At 32.7% G+C, this 19,156-nt stretch overlaps 2 protein-coding genes across 6 annotated transcripts; both read right to left on the bottom strand.

The window, feature by feature from the left end:
- Positions 1-242: 242 nt before the first annotated feature.
- Positions 243-3,009, bottom strand: LOC123894599 (ribosome-recycling factor-like). The gene is made up of 9 exons (XM_045944635.1): positions 2,753-3,009; positions 2,281-2,450; positions 1,673-1,804; positions 1,472-1,587; positions 1,269-1,360; positions 1,161-1,182; positions 991-1,059; positions 646-714; positions 243-558 (listed from the first exon to the last, which is right to left on the bottom strand). The coding sequence occupies exons 2-9, from the start codon at positions 2,444-2,446 to the stop codon at positions 478-480; spliced, it is 747 nt and encodes a 248-aa protein (XP_045800591.1). The 5' UTR covers positions 2,447-2,450; positions 2,753-3,009; the 3' UTR covers positions 243-477.
- Positions 3,010-5,641: 2,632 nt separating this feature from the next.
- Positions 5,642-10,293, bottom strand: LOC123894597 (ribosome-recycling factor-like). 5 transcript variants are annotated; one of them, XM_045944632.1, is made up of 10 exons: positions 10,150-10,267; positions 9,940-10,012; positions 7,748-7,977; positions 7,318-7,470; positions 7,118-7,233; positions 6,915-7,006; positions 6,803-6,824; positions 6,633-6,701; positions 6,107-6,175; positions 5,642-6,014 (listed from the first exon to the last, which is right to left on the bottom strand). In XM_045944632.1, exons 3-10 carry the CDS (start codon positions 7,944-7,946, stop codon positions 5,934-5,936), a joined length of 801 nt encoding a protein of 266 aa, XP_045800588.1. In that variant the 5' UTR covers positions 7,947-7,977; positions 9,940-10,012; positions 10,150-10,267; the 3' UTR covers positions 5,642-5,933. The 5 variants fall into 5 exon arrangements, with proteins under 5 accessions (XP_045800588.1, XP_045800587.1, XP_045800589.1 ...); XM_045944631.1 differs by having other exon boundaries at positions 6,915-7,233; positions 10,150-10,270; XM_045944633.1 differs by having other exon boundaries at positions 7,748-10,012.
- Positions 10,294-19,156: the final 8,863 nt, after the last annotated feature.

Here is a 19,156-nt window from a genome sequence, read left to right as displayed (position 1 = left end):
CATGGCCCGATAATAAAGGGTGTGTTTAATAGAGTGTCTGAGGGTTTGTCCTTAGCATTTCTCTTATTGAGCATTCTGTTGAGAGTGAATATCGAACCATCGACCTCCTCATCACTCTCTTCTTTTACTCGCCGACTCAGCCAACAAGTAAATTTGCAGTGTGTATTTATATTAGAGTAAAATCTCTAGACACCGTTGTGAGACAAAACGGAACATTCACATATTAGGACCAACAAGGGGAGTAGCAACCATAAACACAAAATGTTTGATAAAAAAACATTACATAGCAACCTGCACTAATGCAACAACTCAAAACCCACAGGTTGAGAATGAGATTAATCATTTTTATATAATATTTCTATACTAACAAAATAGTCCATAAATATAATGACTAGTTAAATGATACTCAGCTTAGCTTAGACCAGATAAAATTTCAGGCCCCAGCAGAATCCATAAAATCTAGAATAATACTACAAGTCAACCTTGACTAATTTCTTTCTCCTTTGCCTTGGATACATCTTCTGCAGACTTAATAAATTTCTTCGTTAAATCATCAACCTGAAAGCCGAAAAAAATTAGAAATAAAATTTGTGGAGTTATGGAATCTCGTCGCCATAACTACTGCATTAAGCATATATAACTTACTTCTTTCTCTAATCTTTTTAGGTCGTCCTTGGGAAGGATGGAATTCAATTTCTTAATGGCTTCCATTGCCTGTAAAATCAACAGAAAATTAAGCACCAAGGGCGTATTCGAAAATTCAACAGAATGCTGAAAACATTAAGCATTTAACAGCAATTTAAGTCCATGACTAACAAATAAACAAGGACGAACGTAAAAATAAAACCATTTAAAATGGCTGGAGAGATTCAGAGAAAGAGAAAACTCTAAAATCTTTCAATAACTACCATTTCCTTAATCCTTTGTTTAAATTACTAAAAGGCAAATCAATCCACGTCAAGAAATTGAAATAGCAAAGCCACACCGCACCTTTTGTCGAGCTCTTCTAATGCTTTGCCGAGTATCCTCACAAGATTTAGTGACCAACTTATTCATAGCCTGAAATAAATGTCAAACAAAAGGATACAGAAGTATGCTATCAAACAAAACGTGTTAAGTATAAATCATATACAAATATAAATGAAGTGTAATTAACATACCTGCATATGCTCTTTGGTTAACCTGGTCATTTAAGGTTGGAGAAGTAAATTAGTCAATTCACTCTGTGAGGCAGGAGTAACGGAATGTAAAATAGAATAAAAGCTTACGGTGGAATGACAACAGTCAATCTTTCACCATCTGTTTTAGGATTTAATCCCAATGGAGATGAAACAATGGTGTTCTCTAATTGTTTAAGTGTCTGCAAAAGTTTGTAACGTGATATGCAAAAATTAGTCATGCCATGCCATAATGCTGGTTTACTTAGAACTTTACAAATATCAATCATAGTCCAAAGTGTAAGATAAAGTACCTCAGGATCATAAGGATTAACAGATAAGGTTTTAGGATCTAGAACCGAAACAAGAGCAATCCGATTCAAAGGCATCTTGACACCACCAGTTTCTACAATAATGTGATCAAGCATTCCTGTATAGACAAGACATGCTCAGCACTAATGTGTTGGGTATTAAGCATTCGCAGACAAATAGAATTACGATAAACATCAATATACCTGGAGATGCTCTTCCTGTTCGTAGTTTGCTTAGTTCAACAGACAATGCAGCCATTGCAGCCTCCATCTGTGAGACAGCACTTGCCTTAATATCAGGGCCATAATTTGGTGGAGCTTCACGTAACCACCCGACTATAATTAATAAAAGTAATATTAATTAGAGAGGATTATTGGAGTCACGCAAATAACAAGTGACCAAAAGTGTGAAGAAGTAACTAAAAGACACAAATATGCTTGTAGTAAGTTGAATGACAAAATTGACAAATGATGACTTGGATAAATAATTAGTAGTGGAAATGGAATGAAGCCAAAGCAAAGCCACATTTCTCCCTTCTCTCAATATCAGTACCGTAATCTCTCTCAAATGGCCTTCACTATGAAATTCCATCTTTTCTCTTGATTCCATGTTTGCATGTGTAAATTATGTTATCAAATCTTCTCACTTTGAGCACACAAGGTGACAAACTCAATTTCTATTCTCCCTTCCTTCCTCCTCTTTCACCGTGACTCAATGTCTATTTCGATTAATTTGATGAATGTGTAATATCAACCCGACGTGAAATTGCTTGTTTTTCAATAATAAATGTTGGTAATCCTAAATTACTTACATGACTTTCCTTTGGAAGAGGCTCTGCGAGTTTCCATGATAAAATTAGCCATAGTTGGATGGCGACTATCAACAGGGGAATTTTGACAAACACTAAGAGCAGAGGTTGGGAGGCGAAACAAATTGCGGCGTGAGAATGCTCGTCTAATAATGTAGCCAGCCATCATATACCTGTTGATCAATAATAACAATAACAAACATGAGTACATGAATTGAAACCCGTGCAAATATTCTGATCCTAAATTATGCATTATGCCCATTTCAATGGTAACAATAACATAAAGTCAGTTTGGAGGCCTTGTTTGTTCTAATAAAAAGAACCACAAAGCTCAAAGACTTAACAATTCTTATAGTGAATTACAACAACTTAAGTATTACCTGCATTTTTTATTGTCTACTCTTGCCATAGCAAAATAAATAAATAGATAAATAAATAAATAAATAAATAAAGCATTTGTAACAGTGAAATGTACCAGCGGTGGAGCCGTCAAAGCGGCGCTGCGGCGAAGTTGTCAAGGAGATGCTGTTGCGGATTGTTTGAATTGGAACAAGGTTCTGCGATGAGATAGATACTGAAAGTGCTTTTTTTTTTTTTGGATACAGATACTGAAAGTGCTTTTGTTTTTGTATTTTATTAAAAAAAATACTAATTTTGAAACTTTTAATCAAGGCCATTCAAACTTTTGCTTTCGTTACTCTCAGGAAATCTTCAAGCTGGCGGTGAGATATGTGCTCCTACACTGCATAACCAGTCTTATATATATATAGTTGGAGTTCCATATGGTATGCCAAGTCTCCCTGCAGCACCCAGTAATCCTCCTGCAAGTTATTTCTCATCATCATTATCTGAATGGCTATCTCTAAGGTTGGTACTCATAGGGGGCATGGGCAAGAGAACATAGGGTTGTCCCCCATACTCATACTCTATTTTTCAAGGAGAAAGTTACTTCGGACGCCCCCGGTAGTCATGATCACCCCTGAAAACCTTATTTTACCCCTCTCGCTACTTAGAAAGCGAGTGTGTAAATAGCAAAAATGGGGGGGGGGGGGGGGGGGGAGTTCGCTTTCTAAAATATGAACTGCAGCTGAGTTCGCTTTCTAGAATGTGAACTCCTTTTTTCATGATTTTTTTTCATTCTAAGGGGTGGATTTGAGCTAAAAATATTGACACTCGCTACTTAGAGTGTGAAAAAGTGTTCACATTCTAGAAAGCGAGAGGGTTAGTTTGGTAATTTCATGGAATGACCGAATATATTCAGGGGTTGCGAAAAGTTGAAATCTTTCAAGGATATGCACATGAATCCTAACAGGAGATAGACAATTGTGTTTGGGGTTGAAATTTTCGGTACTCGGAGTTTAGTTGGTTAGCAATAGCAAAATTCATTGGTTAGCTATAGCAAAATTCAATGTCACGTCATATTTTTATATTAGAATAAATTTAGATGTGTTTGTAAGAGAGACAATACTTTCCTATGTAACAACTCAATTTTTAAGAGTCCAAAAGAGAGCATGTTATACTTTTTTGATGAAAAAAAATCACAAAAACTTTGAATTAAAATTTTCGCAATCATTTTTAAATTAAATAAAGTAAACTTTTTCCAAAATAACAATCCAAATCAAATGCATCTTTTATAAAGTGTTTTTTCAATAGAAGTTAAAATGCGTAACTTAAAAATTATGTCTACGGAAATATAATCACGACTTTTATAGATAATAATTAAATATAATTCACAAAGGCATCTTAGATCCAGAACTATAACACCAAAAAAATACATTCTAGGAAATGCCAAGAGATATGGGTAGAAAAATGGTTTAGTGTTAAAAAGAAATGGCAAGAGATAAGAGAGGTAGAAGAAATAGAAAAGTTCTTCGGATCTCGGTGGACCCGAAATGGTGGAAGTTAAGTTTTAGGAAATAAGCTTGTCGGAAAAAGAAAAAAAAAGGCTTAAATGCACTTTTGGTCCTCCTATTTTTAAAAAAATGAAGTTTTCATCCCCCTATTTTAAAAACCAACTTTTTGATCCCCCAATTTTAATTTTTTGTTAGTTTTGGTCCCCCACTCCATTTTAGAGTCATTTTTGCTGATGTGGCTTATTACTAACGACGTGGCAGCACCTAGTGGACAATTTATTACATGTCATTACTAAAATTTTAAATTAAATAATTTATTTTTAAAAAATAATAAACATTTATGTGTTCATCATGATCTTCAATATTGTTCATCGTGTTTGTCATCTTCTTTGTCAATAAACCCAAAATTTTCAAATACCACCTTCATCAAAATCAATAAACTCAAACAAATCAAGATTATCTTCAAGAAACCTAAAACATCTTTATCAACTCAAAAAATCTAAATCCCCACATCTATACCCTAAATTTTTCAAATCTTGAAAAATCTCAAAATTCACTCATTCACAATCTGATTATCAACTCTTTTGGGGGTGAATGTTAGTTTTATGTGGTTATATATCAATTTTAGATCACCTTTTCAAGCTCTATAAGTATTCTTCGACCTAACCCAACCCAGGGGTCGACACCTCACGCAGTTGGGAACCTGCATATACCCCCACAATTTTAGGTTCAATTTTCCAGCATATACCCACAAGTTGGTTGTTTGATTATAATGCATACTTCTTTAATTTGGATGCTCTATCTACTATACTGTGCTTACTTATTTTTTTGCTCAAAGATCAATTGTATGTTTGATGGTATATTAAAAATTTGTATGTTTTAGGTTTCTAGATGATGATTTTGTTTTGTTTGAGATTGATTTTGATGAAGGTGTTTTCTAAAATTTGGGTTTATTGATAAAGATGATGATGAACAATGAAGATCATGATAAACACATTAGATGTTTATTATTTTTAAAAATTAATTATTTAATTGAAAATTTTAATAATGACATGTAAAAGAGATTTGTCCAGCGCTGCCACATCATTAGTAATAGGGTCACAACAGCGAAATTGACTCCAAAATGGAATGGGGGACCAAAACTAACAAAAAATTAAAATTGGGTGATCAAAAAGTTGATTTTTAAAATAGGGGATCAAAACTTTATTTTTTTTAAAATAGAGGGACCAAAAGTGCATTTAAGCCAAAAAAAAAAAAGTGAAGGCGTATTGTATTTTCTAAACTTATGGAGCCGATTACTAGGTACAATCTTTAAAAGAAATGGTGGCATGGCCTGAGAATAAAGAGTGTCTGAAAGTTTGTCCTTAGCATTTGTCTTATTGAGCATTCTGTTGGGAGTGAAAATCGAACCATCGACCTCCTCATCACTCTCTTCTTTTACTCGCCGACTCAGCCAACAAGTAAATTTGCAGTGTATATTTATATCAGAGTAAAATCTCTAGACACCGTTGTGTGACAAAACGGAACATTCACAAATTAGGACCAACAAGGGGAGTAGCAACCATAAACACAAAATGTTTAATCAAAAACATTACATAGCAGCCTGCACTAATGCAACAACTCCAAACCCACAGGTTGAGAATGAGAAATCCTTTTTATCTAATACTGTTGTACTAACAAAATATAATGACTAGTTAAATGATACTCAGCTTTAGCTTAGACCAGATAAAATTTCAGGCCCCAGCAGAATAAATTAGATGATTTAGTGAAACCTACCCACAAAATCTAGAAAAACACTACATCTCAACCTTGACTAATTTCCTTCTCCTTTGCCTTGCATACATCTTCCGCAGACTTGATAAATTTCTTCGTCAAATCATCAACCTGAAAGCAGAAAAAAATAAGAAATCAAATTTATAGAGTTACGGAATCTCGTCGCCATAAATTAATTACTACATTAAGCATATGTAACTTACTTCTTTTTCCAATCTTTTTATGTCATCCTTGGGAAGACTGGAGTTCAATTTCTTGATGGCATCCATTGCCTGTAAAATCAATATATTTAATCACTGTATGGAAAATTAAAGTAAACCATGTAAACAATAGTATCCAGAGGACCACCCTTTTACTCTGGAAATAGGTAGATAAGCCAAACCTAAGGCTGAAGCCCTATCCTGTTATTGCATTTTTCATTTTTGAAATATTTTATCCTCTGCTCTAAGGATGGACAGACTGAAAATTAAGCACCAAGGGCGTATTCGAAAATTCACCAGAATGCTGAAAACTTTAAGCATTTAACAGCAATTTAAGTCAATGACTAACAAATAAACAAGGACGAACGAAAAAAGAAAACCATTTAAAATGGCTGGAGGGATTCAGAGAAAGGGAAAACTCTAAAATCTTTCAATAAATACCATTTCCTTAATCCCTTGTTTCAATTACTAAAAGGCAAGTCCGCCCAAATAAAAGTCAAGAAATTGAAATAGCAAAGCCACACCACACCTTTTGTCGAGCTCTTCTAATGCTTTGCCGAGTATCCTCACAAGATTTAGTCACCAACTTATTCATAGCCTGAAATAAATGTCAAGCAAAAGGATACAGAGGCATGCTATCAAACAAAAAGTGTCAAGTATAAATCATATACAAATATAAATGAAGTGTAATTAACATACCTGCATATGCTCTTTGGTTAACCTGGTCATTTAAGGTTGGAGAAGTAAATTAATTAGTCGATTCACTCTGTGAGGCGTGAGTAACGGAATGTAAAATAGAATAAAAGCTTACGGTGGAATGACAGCAATCAATCTTTCACCATCTGTTTTAGGATTTAATCCCAATGGAGATGAAACAATGGCGTTCTCTAATTGTTTAAGTGTCTGCAAAAGTTCGTCGTGTGATATGCAAAAATTTGTCACGCCATGCCATAATGCTGGTTTACTTAGAACTTTACAAATAGCAATCATAGTCCAAAGTGTAAGATAAAGTACCTCAGGATCATAAGGATTAACAGATAAGGTTTTAGGATCTAGAACCGAAACAAGAGCAATCCGATTCAAAGGCATCTTGACACCACCAGTTTCTACAATAATGTGATCAAGCATTCCTGTATAGATAAGACATGATCAGCACTAATGTGTTGGGTATTAAGCATTCGCAGACAAATAGAATTACGATAACATCAATATACCTGGAGATGCTCTTCCTGTTCGTAGTTTGCTTAGTTCAACAGATAATGCAGCCATTGCAGCCTCCATCTGTGAGACAGCACTTGCCTTAATAATAGGGCCAACGTTTGTTGGAACTTCAACTGTACTAACACTTCCTTCATCCTCTAAAACCTCTAATATGTAGAAACCAATGATCATTAAAAATCAACCAACGTTACAAAATGAGTATATTAAAGTATATGTTAGGCATACTATGCCGGATTTAGATTCCGAGCACAAACTGTGTGACACAACTATTGATCTTGGTCATCAGTGGTGAAGATTATTTAAAGATAATTTGGTGAATGTGTAATATCAACCCGACTGATCTCAGATCAATGGCTGAGATCAATTAATGCGTGAAATTGCTTGTTTTTCAATAATAAATGCTGGTAATTCTAAATTACTTACTCGACTTTCGGCCTTTGGCAAAGGCTCTGCGACTTTCCATGATAAAATTAGGCATAGTTGTAAGAGTATAGACTCTACTGCTATCATCAGATGTACAAAGTTTAACGGGGGAATTTTCACAAACGCTAAGAGCAGAGGTTCGGAGGCGAAACAAATTACGGCATGAGAATGCTCGTCTAATAATGTAGCCAGCCATCATATACTTGTTTAATTCTAATCTTAATCTTGCCCTGTTGATCAATAATAATAACAAACATGAGTACATGAACTCGTGCAAATATTCTGATCCTAAATTATGAACATTTCAATGGTAACAATAACATAAATTCAGGGATGTCTCAAACAATTTGGAGGCCTTGTTCTAATATTATAAATTGGACTCCTAATAAAAAGAAGCACAAAATTGTAGCTTATAGCTCAAAAACTTTAAAGATAGATTAGACACTCATGTTCAACTTAAACTTTCATACACTAAACTAAGTACTTCCAATCCCTACACCTTATACTATTATAGTGAATCACATCCCCTCATTGCTACCATCATACATGGTTATTCTCACCTTGCACCTAATCATATATTCTTAGTTCACAAAATATACATCCTTAATTATTATTATTATTACCATTATTATCTCTCTTCCCCTATATAAACCCCTATTGTTACATTGCTTTCTACTTACATTATATCAATTTAAGATTACAATAACTTACCTTATATCATTGTTCATCTAACTCTTTATCTATATTGCATATATCCATACTCTATGTGATACATATCCAATCTCTTACCTTATGATGTTATGTGGTGTTAATACAAATTTAAATTCCTTATCTCTAACATTTTTCAAGTCAATGTTGAGTAAGCTATGAAACACGGACATATGAAAAACATGAATCACAAGCACTACCTATAGAGTCACAAACAACTCAGTATCTACAACTCAGTTGTCAAGAATATAATATTATAATTAAGAATAAAGAACATAATGTATCATTCTTCATAACATAATATAATTAAGAATAAAGAAGTGATTTTCACTCATATATCTAAAGTTTCTTAAACATGAGTTTTGATAAGTTCAGAATATAATTTTCACTCTTAAAATCAGAGCTATTTTGTTATCAAAACTGAAATAACAATCAGACCTATTAGCATAAGTCACAAACCCAGAAGGCCAGAACAGAATGCTACTCGAATGCTATTTATTTACCTTCATAAACCCAGAATCAAAACTGCAAACCTAACAAATGCCAGACTCGAATGCTTTTACCATGCTAAATCGAACCCTAATTCTTCAAATCAAACCATCCCGATCTTAGTTTCACAACTCAATTTCAGTGAAGGTGTTTAACAAAGGCCTAAGGCCACATAGACTTTTGTACAATGAAAATGCAGTCATAGGCACCACTAAGTCAACAGTTAGTTAGTTGTTTACAATAATTTAAGGGTTAAATAGGATTTTTAAGTCCCTACAATATCACAACCTTTCAAGTTTAGTTTCTACATAAATTTTACTGTTTTTAATCTATATTTGAAAATTATCCCTACAAAAATATAACAAAAAATTAAGACTAAACTTCAAAGCTCATGATTTTATGAACATATTGAACACATTTATAAAAGCAAATTTTGCAAGAATTTTGCTATAGTAGACACTAATTGGCCGCAATCTGACCACTATTAGTGGTGCTACAGGCTACAGCCGCTACTCAAAATCACAATGCAATGATGTCCCCCGTAGTGCCTAGGGGCGGCTAGGTTAAGCTACATCGTATCATTATCATAGTAATTGCTAACCAACTAAGACAAAACCAATTACTATCATTAATCTATACAAGAAAAACTATTAATAATATTCAAAGTAAAATTGAAAAAGAAAAACGAATCACAACTCATAAATATAAATCAACTAATCAATCAAATAAAGGGAAATAATATGAACCTAGAGATTGAAATTCAAATTGGGTTTCAGAACCAGGTACGTTTTTACAGAAGAGTGTTGCTGAAATAATCTAAGAATCATATACCATAGCAAATAAATAATTGCACAAAAAAAATGTTATCCCTCAAAGTCACATTTCACATATTGATTCTTAGATTTTGTTCTCAGTTTTAAGAAACCTTGATGAAGAAAGATAGTTGAAGAAGAAGAATAATGAAGGAATAGAATTTGGAGGGTTTTGTGGAATACCTGCGATGATGAGACCGAGAGAGTGCTTGAATCCAAGTGGAACGATTTCTTTATCACAAACTGAGATCGGAAACTAAGATCGGGATGGTTTGATTTGAAGAATTAGGGTTTGATTTTAGATTTGGGAACTTATAGAAGTGTACATAAAATAGTCTTAATCTTTTCTAGTCTATACCCAATTTGTCACATGAAACATAACATCACACTAACCTTGAATTGAAGAAGGGTCACTTAGCCGACGGTTCCGGCTGTGGTGGGCGACTGGGCGGAGGTGGCGGTGCAGCTTAGTGCACTGCAGGGACGAAGAAACCAAAGAGAAGAGAAGTATGTATGTGTGAGTAAATGGGCTTACTACCATATAACTGAAAGATTATTTATTTATTTCTCTTTACACCCTCCTTATTTTTTTCTAACCCCTCAAGATGGAGGCGAGCTATGTAGCATGGGTACTCCTAAAATGGTGAAGTACCCGTACCGGGTACGTATCAGTACCGGATACTCCATGGTACGCACCGATTCCGTACCCATTTTTATTTGGTTGATTTATGATGATGAATAGGGAAAAAACATATTGGCGGTTGAAAAATCTCTTAAACTATTATAATTTTTTATTATATTTCAATTATCTCTCATTTTTTATGAAAATAGTTGAGACGGTAGACAAAAAAAATTAAATCTTCAAAGCATGATGATAATAATTCACTTAAAAATAATTTTTCTAATATTTTATACTAACGTACCCGTACCTTAAATTTTCTAAAAATGTCGTACCGCGTACCAGTACCGGTACCGGATACCGGTACCGTACCCGTACCTAGGCAACATAGGAGGCGAGGAAGAAAGAACGAAAGTACGAAACCTTTGATTTTGTGTATGGGTTTTTTGTTTATGTGGTTTATGGTTTTGGTTCTTAATCTAAAATCCGAATTGGTTGGGAAAGAACTAACACTAAGTTCAGAAAGTAGATCCTGAACTTGAATTTTAAAGGTAAAAATGGAATTTTTGGGGGATTTGAAAGAAACTTGGGGGGCTTAGAGATAAATTTACTAACTGAAATTTGAATTTTTCTATTTAAAGCCTACTACAATGTGTTGAGCACGAGGGAACAGTCGGGGATCATCTACATTGGGTTTAAGAACAACTCTACAAATGAGTTAGACACCACATATTAACTCAAAATCTTAAGGTGTTCAAACATCCACTTTTCTAAGTAATACAACATAATGTTGCTTCAAGTGCTCTAAAATTCTGTTTTTGCCCTTTAAGTTTGATTCGTATTCTATTTTTCAAACCAAGATTAAGCTGGAAAAAAGTTCCGAACCAAACACACACAAAACATTTTGTTCATTGTACTATCACTTTTTATTCTTCGTATAAACTTAACTTCGTTTTTTCTCAAAAGAGTTACGATTTTTCTTGTATTTTAAGTCTAAATTTAACATTGGCTCGTTCATGAAGGTTGTTTACACTCAATTGCCCTATAAAAAATAGAAGATAAAGTAATTTGCATTTTTAACCCACTCGTACATTCGTAGTTTGAAATTTCATATTATATATTGGTCCAGTTTTGAAGATATATTCAAAACCAATTTAAAAAATAGATTTCAAACCTGATAGTAATATTCAAAACTTGTATTTTCTGCATGTTTTGAATTTTAACATGTTTTCTTTACAAATATGTTTATGGCTTAAATGCAGTTTTACCCCTCATGTTTTGAAAAATGCGGAATTTTACTCCCCCTATTTTAAAATATGGAATTTTACCCCCCCCCCATTTTATAATTTGTTTGATTTTGCCCCCCACCAAAATTCTGCACAAAATCTGCTTCTGAGCCTCAAGTTCAAAATTTCGCACAGAACTCAATTTGGATCAATAATACACAAAACGGATACTGAAACGACCGTAATCGAGTTAGCTTTCCACAGAATCAAACCCCACTAAATTTGGAGTTACAGAGATAGATTAATTACCGTTTTAAAATAGGGGGTAAAATTCCGCATATTTCAAAATAGGGGGGTAAAACTGCATTTAAGCCTATGTTTATTTATTTTTACCGTAAAAAAAATGTTTATTTATTTTTGTTATGTTTGATGATTTTTTGTAGTTATGGATAATGATTCAATAACTCCCAATAAATTGAAATACCATGTTCTTAAACATCTCGATGATTCAAAGCCTAACAATGCTCAATCCGAGGTCCGTGTTATTATTGATACAATACAACAAGTAATCAATTTGCCACCCAAAAATATAAGGATCAAGATCAATTGATTAATATTTAGGTCTGTTGTGAAGCTTGCAAAGTTAGGATTTACTATTGTAATAGAGAAATTTAGTCTTGGTTCATATAGAAGAAAACAGTTGCGAAAGAGGTTATGTGTACAAACCAGCCAACATGAAGTTGAAATTTTGGAATGAGTAAATGTGGATATTTATTTTGGAATGAAATTTTGGAATTATAAAAAGTTCGTTAATGGTACAAGGTCTAAAATGCAACAATGTTGAAATGTCTTGAATATCACAAATATGTTTACAAAATTATACTCCCTCCGTCCCAAATTATAAGGGAAAAAAGCCCATTTTTTTTGTCCCAAATTATAAGAGAAAAAATCATTTTCAAAAATGTTTTTTCCTTATTTTCATAAAATTAAATGCAAATTGCATTTAATTTCTTCTCTCTCTCATTTTCTCAATAAACAACAACCAATAAAAATTGTTTTTACATCTTCCTATGCAACTTATTCCAAGGAAAACCCACAAAAACATACTTCAAATTCTCATGTTTTATTTTTTCTTAATAAGTGTGATTTTTTTATTTTCCCTTATAATTTGGGACGGAGGGAGTAACGGTTAATGTGTGAAGAAGATTTCCTTCTTGAACTTGGCTGGGTTTTGATGATAACAAACTCACATCATAAAAGAAGAAAGCTTATTGAGGCTCAACATGAGGAAACAACATCAAGACCAAAGTATTAGACTTAGTATTTAAATTATTTGTAAGTATGGTCCTTATCTTTGATTTATTACTTTTAATAAATATATAACTTAGAATGCTCAGAAATTATTTTAAAATTAATTACACATAAATTTCTAAGTTGAATATAAAAGTCCTATGAAGCAAGCTTTTAAAATTATAAAAAACTGATTTTGAAAAATAGGTGTCAGGACCTTTTAAATCTGTTCGGTCGTTAACCGTTTTAAAATGATCTGTTGCTGTTGGTAATTCAAAGCAGTGCAACGTTTGAATTTTGAAACCAGTTCCTTTTACATCGCCTGTTCGTAACAACAGTCTTAATATGTCCTGGACAGAATGCATATTTTATGAACCATTGCATTTTTTAAACATAACTTTTTATTATAAGTTTTTTTCTAAAAGTTGTCTTGCTTCATGGACATTTTCTAAAGCCTCTATAAATATATTTGTGATCATTACAATCAATAACAACTTTCATATTCACTATATTTCTAAGTTATTAATATCACTTTTTCTCATAAACTTTCATACACATATCTTGTGAAACCTTGATTATATTTTCATATCCAAAAAGGTTTCTGAGCACTAAGATATATACATTATTAAAGTGATATTGATTTGATAACAGCCATACATAGTTTTCTTCATTGTAACTTTGTATTGTTGCTTGTTTTCCAAGGTTGTGGAAACAAGTGTTGTTTAAGATAGTGGGGTGCTATCTTGTGTTGTATGAGAATTTCACCATAGGGTTTGGTGAAGATTCTTGCGGTTAAAGATAGTGTGGTGCTATCTTGTGTTGTATGTTAGAAAGATTGTTAGGGGGTCTTGGGGTAAGATTGCTTGTAACAAAGATTCTAACATAGCGAATTCCTTCGCGGGGTGTGAAGGGAGTGGACGTACCGATAGGGGAACCACTATAATTCTCTTGTGTCGCTTTTCTCTTTCCCTTTTCTCTTTTATTTTTCAGCATATTGTTATTACCTTCATCATAACTTTCAAGAAAAATAAAAGGAATCCAAAACATCTATAAAATAACCAAAAAGTCTTAAAACCTAATTCATCCACCCTATTAGGTTGCACTCTTAAACTTACAATTGGTATCAGAGCGGGTTATAGGTAACCTGTTCCTAAAAGATCAAGAATGGCTTCCGCAAATCCGACTTTTAGAGATGGTGGTAGTAGTAACAAGCCTCCATTGTTCAGTGGTGAATATTTTGATTTTTGGAAAATCCGTATGAAGGCACATTTAGAAGCACAAGGAGATGGTATATGGAAGACTGTTGTTGATGGACCATTTATTCCTATGAGTGTTGTAAATGGTGTGGGCACACCCAAAATCCAAAGTTCTTGGGATGAAGATGATAAGAAAAAAGTACTCAACGACAAAAAGGCAGTCAATATACTTCAAAGTGCACTTAGCATGGATGAATTTTTCCGTATTTCAACATGTGAAACGGCAAAGGAAATATGGGATACATTGGTGGAAACTCATGAAGGAACCGTTGAAGTTAAAAGATCTAGATTGAACACCTTGAGTCAAGAATACGAATTATTCACAATGCAGCCCGGAGAATCAATCCTCAACTTGCAAAAAAGATTCGTGCATTTGACAAATCATTTAAAAGCACTTGGAAAAACATTCTCTAATGATGAATTAAATCTCAAAGTTCTTAGATCATTGACAAGAGAATGGCAACCAAAGGTAACAGCAATATCAGAAAAGAAAAGCCTCTCCAAAATGACTTCTGCAACATTATTTGGTAAACTACAAGAACATGAAATTGAACTTGGGAGATTAGAAAAGCATGAAGTGCAAGAGAAGAAACACAAAAGTCTCGCCTTAAAATCAAAAGCAAGAGATTATGATAGTAATGATGAAGAGTCTCAATCGGAAAGTGAAGAAGATGATGATGTAGAAGTAATTGTCAAGAAACTTAAGGAATTACTGAAAAGAGACAAAACAAAGAAATTTGATCAAGGAAAAAAATTTAATGGCGAATCCACTTCCACACAAAATATAACTTGTTATGAATGTGGGAAACAAGGACACATAAAGACGGATTGTCCAAAACGTGCAAAGAAAAGTAGTTTCAAAAGAAGAAAGGAGTCAAAGCCCAAAAGAGCCTATATTGCATGGGATGATAATGAAGTAAGTTCATCATCCGACTCGGAGACCGAAGAATATGCAAAACTCGCATTAATGGCATCACATCATTCCGATGATGAATGTGAAGAGGTTAGTAGTAAATCTTCTTCTTATGATAATGATTTTCAAAGTGCTATTAATGTATTACTCAATGAATGTAAAATTCTATATAAAACGGTGTCAACACAAAAGAAACAAATTCAATCTCTTGAAGAAAAGATTGACACCATGGAAATGAATTTTGAAATTGAAAAACAAAGTTTTCTTGAAAAAGAAAAACAGAATTTTACATGCAAAGAGTGTGATTCACTTTCCTTCCAAATTGTCCAATTGAAAAGAGTTCTTGAAAGATATGAAAAAGGACAAGTTAGATTGGACAATATCCTTAGTCAACAAAGATTTTCTAATGATAAAAGTGGACTTGGTTATTCTAATTTTGACAAACCAAGTACAAGTAAAACTATCTTTGTTAAGGCAATTGATCAATCCACCAAAGAGAAAGTGAATAAAGCACCAAAAGTTCATCATTATCCTAAGAAAAGATTTTCTAAAAAGAAATCCTATATTCCTATATATAGAAGTAATTTTGTTCCTACTTGTTTTTATTGTGGTATAAGTGGCCATACTCCTAATGCTTGCTATGTAAGGAAAATTGGTGTTCCTAATGGGGAGTATATATGGATAAAGAAAGGAACTAACCCAAGAGGACCCAAAGAAAAATGGGTACCTAGAAAATATTATTAATTGTTTTGTAGGTACTTGAAGACCATATGTTAAAATTGTCATATTAAGATTGGTTTCTTCAAGATACAAGACCATATGATATAGTAGGATTAAAGTTTTCATTGAATTAAAGATGATTTGAAGAGCATCAACATTGATATTTTTATTGACATCAAATCATTGCGAAAGATAAGTATTTTTAATATATATTGTATATAATTTCCCTTATATTATTATTATTCTTTGAATTCTACTCTTTCTTCTTTTTGATGATGTCAAAAGGGGGAGAAGGAGTATATACTTGTATGCTTGTGTTTTGTGGTTAAAATTTTTCAGGATATTCATTTGCAAAACAAAGGGGGAGACATACAAGATAGGGGGAGATTCATTGAGCAACAATGTCAAAAAGATATGGTTTGTCATCATCAAAAAGGGGGAGATTGTGAAGAAGATTTCCTTCTTGAACTTGGCTGGGTTTTGATGATAACAAACTCACATCATAAAAGAAGAAAGCTTATTGAGGCTCAACATGAGGAAACAACATCAAGACCAAAGTATTAGACTTAGTATTTAAATTATTTGTAAGTATGGTCCTTATCTTTGATTTATTACTTTTAATAAATATATAACTTAGAATGCTCAGAAATTATTTTAAAATTAATTACACATAAATTTCTAAGTTGAATATAAAAGTCCTATGAAGCAAGCTTTTAAAATTATAAAAAACTGATTTTGAAAAATAGGTGTCAGGACCTTTTAAATCTGTTCGGTCGTTAACCGTTTTAAAATGATCTGTTGCTGTTGGTAATTCAAAGCAGTGCAACGTTTGAATTTTGAAACCAGTTCCTTTTACATCGCCTGTTCGTAACAACAGTCTTAATATGTCCTGGACAGAATGCATATTTTATGAACCATTGCATTTTTTAAACATAACTTTTTATTATAAGTTTTTTTCTAAAAGTTGTCTTGCTTCATGGACATTTTCTAAAGCCTCTATAAATATATTTGTGATCATTACAATCAATAACAACTTTCATATTCACTATATTTCTAAGTTATTAATATCACTTTTTCTCATAAACTTTCATACACATATCTTGTGAAACCTTGATTATATTTTCATATCCAAAAAGGTTTCTGAGCACTAAGATATATACATTATTAAAGTGATATTGATTTGATAACAGCCATACATAGTTTTCTTCATTGTAACTTTGTATTGTTGCTTGTTTTCCAAGGTTGTGGAAACAAGTGTTGTTTAAGATAGTGGGGTGCTATCTTGTGTTGTATGAGAATTTCACCATAGGGTTTGGTGAAGATTCTTGCGGTTAAAGATAGTGTGGTGCTATCTTGTGTTGTATGTTAGAAAGATTGTTAGGGGGTCTTGGGGTAAGATTGCTTGTAACAAAGATTCTAACATAGTGAATTCCTTCGCGGGGTGTGAAGGGAGTGGACGTACCGATAGGGGAACCACTATAATTCTCTTGTGTCGCTTTTCTCTTTCCCTTTTCTCTTTTATTTTTCAGCATATTGTTATTACCTTCATCATAACTTTCAAGAAAAATAAAAGGAATCCAAAACATCTATAAAATAACCAAAAAGTCTTAAAACCTAATTCATCCACCCTATTAGGTTGCACTCTTAAACTTACATAATGAGTCTACAACTACTCAGAATATTTTCTAAGCACATCAGATTATGTGCAATTGTTCAACACTTTTCATAATGTTTTGTTGATGAATTTCACATATAAAATCAACCGGTACAAAATGTCGTTGCTTGAAATAGTCGGTGTCACATCGACAAACACATATTCGTAAAATAGTTTAAATAAAGGTAAAATTAAAAAGAAAAAGACGCATCAAAGTTTGTATTTCCCGATATATACCTAGGCATGGCAATGGGGCGGGGGATGGATTTTGCCCTCCCCAAACCCATAAAGTTCGGGGTTCCCAAAATTCATCCCAAATTCGAGCGGGGATAAAAATGATAACCCCAAACCCATACCTAACGGGGATCGGGTATCCCCATCGGGTTTCGGGTATCCCCATTACACCTCTTTCCACATGAATTTAGATTGTATTTTAGTTTTTTTTTATTAAAAAAAAGTTAAATGTCCAAAATTATTTTCTCTCAACAATATTTTTTAAAATAAAGAATAAAAAAATAGAGAAAATTGTTTGTCTAATACTCAAATTTAAAATAAAAAATAAACATATGAATGTAATTTAAGAGATTGTTTAAGCGTTTCTAATTTGAAATAGGTGAAATCTAGTTATTAATATAAGCGGGGCGGGTTCGAGGTGAGTATCAATGTACCTATTACCCGCCCCAAACCCATCTTTTGAAATCGAGAAAAATCCAAACCCGAACCCAAACTCAGTCAACTCGGATTTTTCCTGTCAAAATGGGTATGATTTTTATTGTCATGCCTATATATATCTAAAAAAAATAGATATATATGAAAAAGTTGTGATAATATTTTTATTCTAAATAAAAAATCACACGGTGCAAGGCCAGCCGAGTCTCGTGGGCACCGGCCTTTTACATAAAAATTACAAGTTAAAACTTGTTCACCTGTTAAATCATGAAAAACGAGAATTTTTTTAATTTATTATTTTTCCATTTGAGAAATTAAAATTCTCAATTTGTAAATTGTTCCTCTATTTCATTTTGTCTTATTGTATTCTTTCCATGAGATTTTTTTTTCTTGAATGGCTCTTTTTATGAGAAACTAAATAGCTCTTTTTGAGAGAACAAAATTTTTATTTTTCATTATGAGGTGTCCTAACCTAACTTGATATATTAATTTTTTAATTTGGACCCTCTGTATAGATTTATGTCATAAAAATTAATGTTTTTGTTGAGAGTTGAGTTATAGAAAGAGCTCTATGTAGGATCGATTAGGATAGACCACATAGTCAAAAGAAAAAAAAGGCTACAAAACGAATGAGTTGATGTTAATAGAGTAAAAGTTATCGTAAACATTGTTTTTTAAAAGATAAAACAATATTAGTTTTCATTTTAAGTGGATAAGAAAGCTTGGTGTGGTACTTAATTAAGTTATAGTCTCTTCTAAATAACATATGTCTATTGGATTGAGTTTTTGAGAATGGACCCTCTTAATTGTAAAAATAAATTGAGAGAATAATGTGAAATTTAGACCATTTAAATTATGAAAACAAAATTAAAATTTGAAGAAAAAAAGAAGAAGAGAAATTGATTAATGGTTAAGATGTAAATATTAAGAAAAATTGAGAGAAAATAAATGGAGGATCTATTCTCGTCATAAATCATCTTATGTGTGAGAAGGTAAAAAAAAAATCCTTGTCTTTTGTAAAAAATAGGAGAGTAAGAATAAAATTACAATGAA

The sequence above is a fragment of the Trifolium pratense genome, linkage group LG7 (assembly GCF_020283565.1).
Source record: "Trifolium pratense cultivar HEN17-A07 linkage group LG7, ARS_RC_1.1, whole genome shotgun sequence".
NCBI classification, from domain to species: Eukaryota; Viridiplantae; Streptophyta; class Magnoliopsida; order Fabales; family Fabaceae; genus Trifolium; species Trifolium pratense.
The sequence above is the reverse complement of the archived record's forward strand: the minus strand, read 5'-3'. Positions and strand labels throughout refer to the sequence as shown.

What these genes read in the sequence shown, in the direction of transcription:
- LOC123894599 (XM_045944635.1), bottom strand. Translation starts at nt 2,446, where the DNA reads ATGATGGCTGGCTACATTATTAGACGAGCATTCTCACGCCGCAATTTG. An exon ending in TTAATCCTTATGATCCTGAG is followed by an intron (nt 1,361 to 1,471) that starts GTACTTTATCTT and finishes AAACTTTTGCAG; the next exon opens with ACACTTAAACAATTAGAGAA. An exon ending in TAAAAAGATTAGAGAAAGAA is followed by an intron (nt 559 to 645) that starts GTAAGTTATATA and finishes TTCGGCTTTCAG; the next exon opens with GTTGATGATTTAACGAAGAA.
- LOC123894597 (XM_045944630.1), bottom strand. Translation starts at nt 7,946, where the DNA reads ATGATGGCTGGCTACATTATTAGACGAGCATTCTCATGCCGTAATTTG. An exon ending in TGCCAAAGGCCGAAAGTCGA is followed by an intron (nt 7,471 to 7,747) that starts GTAAGTAATTTA and finishes TCTACATATTAG; the next exon opens with AGGTTTTAGAGGATGAAGGA. An exon ending in TTGATTGCTGTCATTCCACC is followed by an intron (nt 6,825 to 6,914) that starts GTAAGCTTTTAT and finishes TTAAATGACCAG; the next exon opens with GTTAACCAAAGAGCATATGC.